This window comes from Salmo salar, chromosome 01 (genome assembly GCF_965601325.2).
Source record: "Salmo salar chromosome 01, fSalSal1, whole genome shotgun sequence".
Classification (NCBI taxonomy): Eukaryota; Metazoa; Chordata; class Actinopteri; order Salmoniformes; family Salmonidae; genus Salmo; species Salmo salar.
In genome coordinates, this window is record NC_138291.1 from 142,373,334 (window position 1) to 142,385,404 (window position 12,071).

The 12,071-nt window shown below is 40.7% G+C and overlaps 1 protein-coding gene across 1 annotated transcript; it reads right to left on the reverse strand.

Annotated features, from left to right (window-relative positions):
• Window positions 1-3,677: 3,677 nt before the first annotated feature.
• Window positions 3,678-7,813, reverse strand: LOC106565782 (granzyme K). The gene is made up of 5 exons (XM_014133293.3): window positions 7,601-7,813; window positions 7,328-7,475; window positions 6,766-6,919; window positions 4,693-4,962; window positions 3,678-4,494 (listed from the first exon to the last, which is right to left on the reverse strand). The coding sequence occupies exons 1-5, from the start codon at window positions 7,683-7,685 to the stop codon at window positions 4,315-4,317; spliced, it is 837 nt and encodes a 278-aa protein (XP_013988768.2). The 5' UTR covers window positions 7,686-7,813; the 3' UTR covers window positions 3,678-4,314.
• Window positions 7,814-12,071: the final 4,258 nt, after the last annotated feature.

The window sequence follows — 12,071 nt, forward strand, 5'->3', positions numbered from 1 at the left end:
AGAGCGCAAAAATAGCAACACTCCTGTCTGTATAAACTCCAAATAGACTTTGTAGTATAGTTGGCCGGGCAGTCAGTGTTGTGCAGTTCTGTCTATTTTTCTGCTTTCCCCACCAAATGCACATCTTTTTTACTTCTGATATGGTTCGCTATGTCTGCTTTGATGCTCTGTCTATCCCACGTAAACAACTGTGATATGAGAAGTCTCTTCTCCTCAGCAGAATGGTTTATTATAATCACAAACATTTAGAAACCATACTTCAGTGCATTTGAATCATCCATGAATCCATGTTACAAAGACATTTGGCTGGATTAATGAAACAACAAAAGCTGCCTTAAGCAGTGCTAGCCTACATCTGTCCAAATACTAATCCACGTTGCCATAGGCTTTCACCGGCCTGGTTATGTTGTATATTTACAGTAGGCCTATGTCAACGGTAATGTTAATACTGTGTTGGGAACACTTCCTATGGGTCCCCACGACCAGGACCGAAGAACAGCCTATCCCAGTCCCTACCTAACCCCAATTTAGTTTCAGCATGTTGGAAATTGAGCCAACTCGACCGTGAAGACTACCGGAGGAGTATCATTGTACCACTCAATCATGATGTAACGGTAGTGAAATGTCCTCCACTGAGGGTTTTGTGGAAAAACTGTAGGGATTAATGAGGTCATGAGCAAAAAAGGGATTGATGTGTATAGATCTACTTATTTTATCCTTTTTCTTTAACTGAAACTGTTAACAGAGATGGGACATTTCTGCAACAAAGCTTTTCTTCTATGCACCTTTTTCTTGTCAGGTCTGGCATCCCTCACTCAAAATCGTCCATGAAATATGCCATTAATTTCAACTAATACTCACCCAGAGATTGCATCAATACTACAGTTGTGTGATGTTACACTGTGTGAGGCACTTTCTTAAATACTTTTGTCCAGTAGATGGTGGTAATGCTCTGTAATTTCCTCTCTACTCTCGTTCATCAGTATGGCCTGTGAGTCGTAAAGTGCAAGATGCTCTGCTCTGGAGATATATAACCATTGTGAACATAGCAGGAGGGCCTGGCTATTAGATTGCCACTCTCTGGTCTCCCTTGGCTCAGAGATGAGACTGCTTGGCTCAGTCATAGTGGGCTGAAGTATGAACCCACAAGTAGGCTTCTACTCTCCGATTGAATCAACTGTCAGACATGTTATGTTTCTCGCACTTACATTGATTGAAGCGTTTTACTTTGACATGACACATCCACAGAAAACGATCTCATGACAGCACAGCAGTGAGCTCTAAAAAGGGTATTGAATTCCCTATATTTTTATCTTGATATTTTTCCCAATTTCCCCAGGTTTTTGGGGCATAAGGTTGGTACTGAAAGTTGCAATCCTCCAGCAAAGATACTTCTGCTCCCATGAGTCTCTCCTCTCATAACATTGTAGTCCTCTTCATCCATCATTCGTCTGATGTCAGTGTTATAGTATTTTAAAATCCACAACATCTACAGTAGTTTTAGAAATAATGGTAGCCAATGAGAAGTGTTGTTATTGAAAAAAAGTTGTCCCTCAAGCTATCCGCTTGAACTCAGCAGGGTGGCTTTGCTTGTTTTTTTGATTTTGTAAATTACTAAGTGACATGATCTGTTTTACTGCATAATGAAATATATTTTCCAGACAACACAAAAGTGAATAGTTGTTATTGTGCTTGTCTATGCTGTGGTCTTTGCAGTTCATTCTTGCCCTGTGACTCTTTAAATATTTGTATAATGTAAATGTGTGCTGTGCTGCACTTACCAAAGCATTTACATGGTTTCAACAGAGGGCATCCAACGCTTAATGTTTAGCTCAGCTTGAGAATGCATTGAAAAGCCCCACACAATTTTTCAGAGACACATGCATCCTCTTGAACAGTGGCGATTTTAGCATGTAAATCTTGTTGGGGCAAACACATTTTTTGGGGGGGATGAATACCAGCAAAGCCACTACACAACACAACACAACACAACACTAAACAATACATGAATTGCACTATAACGGTAACAACCTGTGCCCACAAACTTTTAGGGCCTACATAAAGCTGTCCCAACAGCAGAGTCCCAACACTTTACCACTGCAACACCTGGCTATTAGCGGAGCCTTGTCTGGCAGTGAAACACTTCATTCAGCCTCATTTACTGCCTTTTAAAAAACATAGCTGATATGGCTAACTTGCTTAAACAAATATGTTTTGTACTGACAATTGAGATGTACAAACTATGGCATAAGAGGACGACAAGCGGATAAGAGGTAATCCGTAATTTCGATTAAGACATTAATGAGCGAGCTAGGACAAGTGTAGTCAATACAACTATTTGTTCAGCACTTTTTGAAATGTACAGCAACAGAATTCAGAACATGGGCCGTTCTTACAGCATTCTCCCTGTACATCAAGTCAGAACCATAAGATAAATAAAGGGGGCATATAAGCAGACAATGAAAGCTCTTCATTACAATGATTCTTTAAAACAGGTTATAGGCTACATGTGCTCCACCAAGTCAGAACAGTAGGCGAAATTAAGAGGGGAAAATAGAACAAATTATTAGGGTGAGGTACATAGACTACTAACAGCTTACAACACAACACACACTTAGTATTACTTTCTTAGCTACAGTATACATATCTCCCTGGCATATTGCACATTTTACACATGCTCACTTGAACAGAAAGGTGACGTGGCAGTCCTTCGGGGGCAGATTTTGTCATCAAACTTCGTCATCAAAGTCTGGCATTCTCTGGATTTATGGTGCGTTCAAGACAACTTGGAACTCGGGAAAAAAACAAGGTCAAATCATGATGACATCAGTGATCTTCAGGTTGTAGCTCTAGAAAGAACCCAGAGTTTCCGAGTTGGATGACCGTTCAAAACGTATTTTCCCAGTCGGAGCTCGTTTTTTCCCAGAGTTCCCAGTTGTCTTGAACTCACTGAAATCAGATTTCCCAGTTCTAAGTTTCCAGTTGTTTTTAGCACAGCAGAAATTATGCTAGATTTGACAGCATGGCCAGTGTTGAATGTTTACCATTTTAAGCTTGGAAAGAGACCCTTAAACCCAGAATTCGGACCACACACCCACTCCACTGAATAGCAGGCTAGTGATTGCTTTGCAATGCTTGCAGTTAACCACTGATTCCCTCCAAACCACTCATTGTTGAATTTGCGATTTCTAACTTGTTGTGTAATGTTTATGTCCAATGGCCGATGAGGCCCGAAATGTTTTATCTATATTTTCTCTTCATTATTTCTCTTCACATGACAAGGATAAAAAAGGATTTGCCAGTAGATTATCGACTTGATTCATGATGATGACTGCTAGCTAAAATTTTCAAAGTAAGTCCAATCAGTCCAATCAAAGCTACTGTAGATATAACGTGATTTGACGTCATTTTATCTGTGGCCAATGACTTTGAGCCTTCTTGGATGGGCACTTCTAATGTAACTCAATGGCAGCACCCAAGGGGATTGAATTGTCGAGCTCTACCCTTAGATTTGGCAGTGACGTAGTGTCCCCATGAGTGACAGAACACTGAGCCAATCACGGCACAACTAGAGAACATTAGCAACCCCTACGCTCCATATTTTCCAGTGGCTACCCCACCACCACAGAAACAACTGCATTTTGGAGCTGTCTTACTCAAGAAAGCAAAAAAGAGACCATGGTTGTATGCAGCTTTATTAACTAAATTATTTATTTTATTTTTTACATGTTTGCAAACTGATATGTGACAAATATTAATGCCAAAATAACAATCAAAACAAGCAACCCCCCCCAAAAAAAATATGTTGTTGTTATTATGCTAAAAATGTGGGGCTCAAATTGTTACTTTTTTTGTTATAGTTTTTTTGCTAAAATTGTGGGGCTCACATTGTTAAGCATAGAAATGTAACCAAACTGTGTGAACCACACAAGCAGATATACAGTTGTAACCTGACGCCCATGGACTGTTCAAGCTATACAAAACAGAGATGCCGGCGAGGTAATGTATATAGCTAAAGCTGATGTCCCACAGAGATGTCCAACAGAGAAATCTTGTTTGACACATAGAGATCCAGCAAAGACAACCGGTCTCCCTAAAGGAAATACATAAATGACGGGTTGCCACTGCTCTAGAAGGAAAAACAAAACTGTCAGGAAAAGTGAACACCACAATAGTTGCAGTTACTCTTTATTTTAAACAGAGAGGCAAACGGGTGATGACATAAACACATGTATTCTATGAGCCTTAGGGACCTAGGAGCTGGACTGTAATTGATTCTAGTTCAAACAATCTATGGTCTGACCCATTACATCCTTACAGTATGCCAACGTTGGTGGTGTTTGATTGATGTTTGATGATCTTGTGGATCCAATCCAGGTGTCTTTTGGAGAACCGGGTGTACACTCCAGGCTTCTTGGGGTTGCCACAGCCCAGTCCTCCAGACACCAAGCCTACAAAGGCTTTCTTACACTCCAACGGACCACCAGAATCCCCCTGGAAAAGGTCAACAAACATTTGACCTTTCATGCAGGTTAACATGGATGTCGGTTGGACCAGGTAACTAGAGTTCATGGCATTTGACTGGATCAAAGGTTAATGCAACAAATTCCCATGAAAAAACACCCACACAGTATGTTGCAACAAAATGGAAATCAATGTAGTTAGATCTATCAGTTCCCCCACAAACCGTACCTTGCAAGCGTCTGCCTGTCTTTTGTTGTTGCTAGCACAGAGCATGTCCTGGGTGATCACAGGGTTTCGGTTGTAGAAGCAGTCACAGAGCTTCCTGTCCAGTATGTCCACCTCTGCCCCCTGCAGTGTGTCTGACGGCATGCTACCCGTAGCACTTACCACCCCCCATCCTGTCACCTGGCACTGTGTGCCAACCTGGAGGTCTTTGCCAGACTTTGAAACCTCTTTCACTTTCACTGCCTTGCTGTTTATCTTGACTTTCATCTTCAGCTGTAAGAACAAAACTGTTAAGCATCAGGTAATCAGCTTGTGAAGATGACATGCAGACTTGGCGTATCTTGCGCTGCATGATGCAAACGTCCTCATTGCATCTTCAATAAACAAATACAGTTGAAGTCGGAAGTTTACATACACTTAGGTTGGAGTCATTGAAACTCATTTTTCCACCACTCCACAAATTTCTTGTTAACAAACTATAGTTTTGGCAAATCGGTTAGGACATCTGCTTTGTGCATGATGCAAGTATTTTTCCGAACAATTGTTTACAGACAGATTATTTCACTGTAGCGCAATTCCAGTCGGTCAGAGGTTTACATACACTAAGTTGACTGTGCCTTTAAACAGCTTGGAAAATTCCAGAAAATGATGTCATGGCTTTAGAAGCTTCTGATAGGCTACTTTGACATAATTTGAGTCAATTGGAGGTGTACCTTGGGATGTATTTCAAGGCCTACCTTCAAACTCAGTGCCTCTTTGCTTGACATCATGGGAAAATCAAAAGAAATCAGCCAAGACCTCAGAAAAAACAATTGTAGACCTCCACAAGTCTGGTTCATCATTGGGAGCAATTTCCATACGCCTGAAGGTACCACGTTCATCTGTACAAACAATAGTACGCAAGTATAAACACCATGGGACCACGCAGCCATCATACCGCTCAGGAAGGAGACGCATTCTGTCTCCTAGAGATGAACGTACTTTGGTGCAAAAGTGCAAATCATTCCCAGAACAACAGCAATGTGAAGATGCTGGAGGAAACAGCTACAAAAGTATTAATATCCACAGTAAAACAAGTCCTATATCGACATAACCTGAAAGCCCGCTCAGCGAGGAAGAAGCCACTGCTCCAAAACCGCCATAAAAAAGTCAGACTACCGGTTTGCAACTGCACATGGGGACAAATATCGTACTTTTTGGAGAAATGTCCTCTGGTCTCCTGAAGCAAAAATAGAACTGCTTGGCCATAATGACCATCATATGTTAGGAGGAAGAAGGGAGAGGCCTGCGAGCTGAAGAACACCATCCCAACCGTGAAGCACGGGGGTGGCAGCATCATGTTGTGGGGATGTTTTGCTGCAGGAGGGACTGGTGCACTTCACAAAATAGATGAGGGAGGGAGGAAAATGATGTGCATATATTGAAGCAACATCTCAAGACATCAGTCAGGAAGTTAAAGCTTGGTCGCAAATGGGTCTTCCAAATGGACAATAACCCCAAGCATACTTCCAAAGTTGTGGCAAAATGGCTTAAGGACAACAAAGTCAAGGTATTGGAGTGGCCATCACAAAGCCCTGACCTCAATCCTACAGAAAATTTGTGGGCAGAACTGAAAAAGCGTGTGCGAGCAAGGAGGCCTACAAACCTGACTCTGTCAGGAGGAACTTATTGTGGGAAGCTTGTGGAAGGCTACCCGAAACGTTTGCCATTAAATTGTTTAACTTAAACTCAATTAGTATTTGGTAACATTGACCTATGTAAACTTCTGACCCACTGGGAATGTGATGAAATAAATAAAAGCTGAAATAAATCATTCTCTCTACTATTATTCTGACATTTCACATTCTTAAAATAAAGTGGTGATCCTAACTGACCTAAGACAAGAAAGTTTTACTAGGATTAAATGTCAGGAATTGTGAAAAACTGAGTTTAAATGTATTTGGCTAAGGTGTATGTAAACTTCCGACTTCAACTTTATATCTGGGACAACAACCAACTATATCACTATTGATTCCGTTTTACCAACTAATGAGGCACAGCGCCCCAGAGTGCATGCTTTTGCTGTGATAAATTCACCTTGATTAACATGATGTCATCTTCCTTGGTTCTGTCACTGTAGGTGCCAGGCACATAGTACTCCTCAATGCCTACCCGCTGTGTGTTTTTGCTGCTTGTCAGAGAGTGAGCTCCAAGGACGGCTTCCACGAATTTCTTAGACTCACCAAAGACACTGCAATTCAAGACCACGTTTTTCTTGTTCACATTACATCGTTTCCTCTGAACTGCCATTTCCAAATACTTTAACCACATGCAAATGAGGTAAAAGCAAAAAAAGCACTTATTTTCTAAGCATGGTGTATGTACGTCTGTATGTCCTTTTCTATGGTTTTAAATGCCTGTTTGTACATAATGTTTTCATGTTTATATGTTCACCTGCCGGGGACTGCAGATGTAAATTAGCTTTCAGCTAAATCTGATGCAACGTATCACTTATCATACTCTGAGACTTATGTTTTGTTGTACATTGTCCCTGCCAAATAAACGTTATAAATACAAATAAACATGGTGTCCTTGCCTGAACTCAGTAATTGAGATATTAACATGGTGTTAAATCCAAGTTATCAGCCAATTAACATACCCCTTACAGTGAGCTGCCGTCAGAACCCACTGGTCTCGGATCAGAGTGCCCCCACATACGTGATTGTTCTTGACCTGAAGGGACACCATCCACGGCCTGGAGTGAGGCTTGACCTCATGTCCCCCCACGATTGTAACCTCAGAGCAAGCTGAGAGAAGAAGACATCATCATCGCAATGTGTCACAATAGATACAGCACAGCGCTTTAGAGTGGTACAACGTGACACAGCCAGGCACAGGTTGAAAGATAGACATGAAAGTTATCTACCCTTACCTGCTAATTTCCAAACAGAGGCAATCAAGAGGGCGGTTTGCAGCAGTGGTCCCCCAAAACGTATGATTCTGTTGAATCTCTCCATCTCAACTCACTGAGTCCATGGAAGAAAGCACATTTTATGAGTGTTCAGTAGGAGAGGTAAGGGGGCTGAGATTGCTCTGTATTTGCTGTGAGGTTTCTCTTGTGGTTTTTACAAACACATCTGCTGTTCACAACACCTGCAGACAATGCCTTGGTTTTGACACCATTGCTCTCTCACTTTTACACGGCTTGCAAAATATGTCAACTTGAGCTGGAGAAATGTGTCATGTTATTTTAGCATTGTATAAATAAGAACAGAGTAAACATTGAAAGGGTATACAAGATAAGTGGATAAAGCTTTGATTTAAGGAGGAACTTCTGAGATAAGTTCAAGACATGCTCAAATGAGTGCTGCCCCACTGGGCACAGACGTCAGTTCAAAGTCTAGTTTCGATATACATTTGGTTGAGTTATCAACTAATGTGAATTCAACGTGAAATCAACAAACAGTTTTACCCTGTCATTAGATTTAGGTTAAAAGTTGGGTGAAAAAAATACACAATTCCTTTATGTCAATTAGTTTTTGCAAATCCAATCAGTTTTCCACATTGATTCAATGCCATCACATTGATTCCATTTTTTTATGATGTGGAAACAACGTCGATTCAGCCAGTTTTTGACCAGTGGAGTGCTAGAATGTTAGTAATCTTGCTTTTATACCAGTCTAGGCCATGGAGATACACCTTTCTGAGGCTGTTTCCTCTGAGGTTGTAACACTGTTGTTTTAGAAGCAGCTTGAGAGAAGAGCTTTCTTCCCAGCTCAGCGCTGCTTAGTCAGACACTGCAGAGCATGCTTCCTGTCAACACTGTTCACTCACACCTTTTTTGTCTTCACCCCTTGAGATCACACCCTTGAGGTATACATTTTTTTCATAACTGTTAATTATATACCTCAATGTTCATAACAGACGGTGATGTATAATTTCCTTGCACAACCGACAGTGTGAGTCTGAAGACTTGATTTACTCTCTGTGATGTTTTTCTACAGAAATCTCGACTATGTTCAATGATGTTAAATATATTGTCTTGCTTTATACATTGTCCTTCTTGAAATGGCAGCGCTGTGTAAGTTTAAAGTCACAACTGTGCAAATGAGACACTTTTAAAAGCCTTTGACACTGACAATCAGTGGTTGTCTGCTTGGAATGAGATGGGTTTTTATGCAGAAAATCATGGCCATGTCGCAGACTAACCACAGGCTACAACCCCCAGTTTCCTTTAAAAAAAACGTTACCTCTCAAGTCTATTATTGAGAGCTTAAACAAAAAGCTGAGCACCATGTTTTCTCTAGTTAGAAAATGTCAGAATCACAGAAGTCAATACCATTGAACAGATGGTTCAGCTTCTCTAATTTTCCCCCAAATAGGCACAGACATTCAAATCACACCGAGTTAAAAGTGTTGAAGTGTGTTGAACTGCTGAAAAGTTGCATCAGGAAAAAAGAACACCGTCACCCACTTGCCCTATGACAGAGTTTGTCAGGCTGCTACCTTTACATTCCGTGACATCCCTATGAGGGTGTTGTTTTCTCGCTGTGCAACAGTAGATCACCTTTCATCTCCTTTCAGAACGATTTGAAGGCGCGTTTACCTGAGATAAGCGTCTCGCTTAATCTATTATTAATTAACTTGTATGTCTCTGTGTAAAGGCCTACCTCATACCTGTAGATTATACACATATTCATCTTTATACTGTCTGTGGTGAGTTTTTCATCTTCAAGCCATTTTAATGTTGTTTTCCTGTTAGTTCTATCAAAGCAAACAAACAGACCATTAACTATCAATAACTTAACTTCATATAACACCATGGCCAGAATGTTCTTTATGCTGTGCCAAAGGTGTACAACACACCTCCCAATCCGGTTCCTTGGGCACTCAAGGTTGACATCTACATTGACGGGGTCAAGGCAAAGCAACTACAGCTCAGAATGTCTTTGTTGTACTTTCACCACAGATGCTATGGGTGTATAATCAATGGCCGGTGATGAAATAACACTAAAGTGAGTGTACTGCAGACAACCGTTATGAAAGATGAAGATAGCCGACTGCAACTCCTCATTAATTATTGAAGGGCCAAATGTTACAGTTGCTGTTAGACACAAAAACAAGCCAGGTGACCTGGGCCCAAGAGCACTTCCATAAGACAGTGTGAATTCAGATCACCAGTTCAGAGCGTAAGGTTTACCGTTCAAACAAGGCATAGGGACTATGTTGTGTGTTTGACTTGTGGATAACAACCCCCTTCCCCACATCTGAGTTGAATACGATAGACAAAAAGAAACTAAGACTGTACAATACAATACACAATACATGATCTTTCGCTTACTGTTTTATCATATTGATAATAACAGAACAGGGCATTATACCTCATAAGAAACTGGACACAAACAACAGAGATGAGGCTACTGTATGTATTCTTCCCACACATTTTCCCCAAGGCAAGAACAGGAAGGATAACAGTCCAACGTCTGTAAGGTGGAAAATAAAAGACATGTTTAAAAGCCCATCAGACACAGCTCCAACTCTGACCAGCTCTATTACCGTGGCCATCCATTAGCCTAGAGGTAAACAAAAATAGAATAGTCTGAATGAATTGACCATGAATTGATACCTGTGCATTATCACCTTAGCCGTCATTTAGATATTTTCTTCACTACTGCCAAATACTGTACTTAATTTCTAACTAATTATAACAAGAAAATACAAAAATAAAAGGAAAAGCTAATATTATAGTTTGGATGTGAAATACCTCACACAATTTATTTTTCCTAGAGGTAATTCTTATCATGTAAATTATAAATGTAGTTGAAAGCAGCAGGGAAAAACATGGTGGTGTCCAGCTGTCATCTTTCAGCTGAATATGTGTTTTCAAAGAAAGGTGGTACAATTGAATCAAAGTGACGTATTTTAAGTTTCAATGCCTCAAGAGTATATGAAAGAGGTTGCCAAGTGGCAATGACAGAGGCCATTCTCAAGAGGAGGAGATAGTAAAGAATTACAGGCAGGCCTTGAAGTGAGGCACTCACACCTAGACAATGCCTTTCAAATCCTTCTGTTGGGATTGCTCTGTGTGTGTGTGTGTGTGTGTGTGTGTGTGTGTGTGTGTGTGTGTGTGTGTGTGTGTGTGTGTGTGTGTGTGTGTGTGTGTGTGGTGTGTGTGTGTGTGTGTGTGTGTGTGTGTGTGTGTGTGTGTGTGTGTGTGTGTGTGTGTGTGTGTGTGTGTGTGTGTGTGTGAAAGAGAGAGATGGGGTCTTGATAAAGCCTTTGAACGTGTGCTTCTATTGTTGAGGAACAGGTTTTCTCTCTGGGACTAAATTTAAGCTTTTCATTAAGAGGCGAATATGCTGTAGCTTGACACTATGCCACTCAAAGCCTTCGCCAGCGAAGCACAGTTCTCTGTTGAAAACAACTGCTTTCTTCTCCTTTCATCTCTTACTTTTCATCACTGCTCAAAGTACCACAGAGAGGACAAACCACCAAAACAAAAATAACTGATTCATCTTTATATAGCATTGACTCAGTTAACATGATATGTCTTAAGGAAGATTAAAACATGTCCTTTGATGGTATGGTTGTTGTCAGCATCTGATGTCTTCCCTTTTCAAGACTGTACAACTTCTATCAGAATTCAAAATCCTTTTAAAACCATGCGTGTAACCCTGCTCATCCCAACTACCAGACTCTCACTATAGTAGATCAATACAAAAAAAACATTCTCACAGATCATTCTGCATGCATACCAATAACTGTGCTGAGAGACTTGCTGAATAGCTTCAATTTGACTCTTCAGCAAAAGTAGTCAACTGATGATTGCCACCTTGTGGTGTCTTGCTCAAACAGCAGCGAGCTTTAACTTCATACAGTAGCTTTGAAAGTTGACATTTAGATTGTGCACAATATTGAGCGTCGACCACCCAGGTACATGCTTGTATGAGGATCCCGATCAGATAAATTCACCACTTTAAATTCAGTAAAGTCATCAGATGTATGAATAGGATTTCTCCCGACTCTACCTGTGACAATATTAACTTTAGTATATCTGAATATTGACTTTTCATTCATGTATGCCCTTTAGCAGGCGTTTTTAGCCAAAGCGACTTAACAGTCATTCGTGCACACATAACCGTAGGACTTGTAGCACTTGGAAATATTTACAGTCCTCGCGCTTCCTTATCACATGGCATTTACTCAGGAAAATTAAAAAAGCAGAGAGAGAGTAGAGAGGTCAAAATGTAATGGAATAACACAAGCGGTGAATGTGAATAGTGTGTGAGAGAAAATCATTGATTGACAACTGAGTGACGTGATGATTTATCATGGTGGTGTAAGATCGTTACAGGTTGTATCCAATAGGAGGTGGTACCATGTACATACAATACAGTGCAGGT

Bases quoted from the DNA above. Each gene is read 5' to 3' on its own strand.
- LOC106565782 (XM_014133293.3), bottom strand. From the start codon at position 7,685: ATGGAGAGATTCAACAGAATCATACGTTTTGGGGGACCACTGCTGCAA. The intron at 6,920-7,327 runs GTATGTTAATTG...CTTGAATTGCAG, and splicing joins ACGGCAGCTCACTGTAAGGG to TGTCTTTGGTGAGTCTAAGA. The intron at 4,963-6,765 runs GTGAATTTATCA...TTGTTCTTACAG, and splicing joins ATGACATCATGTTAATCAAG to CTGAAGATGAAAGTCAAGAT.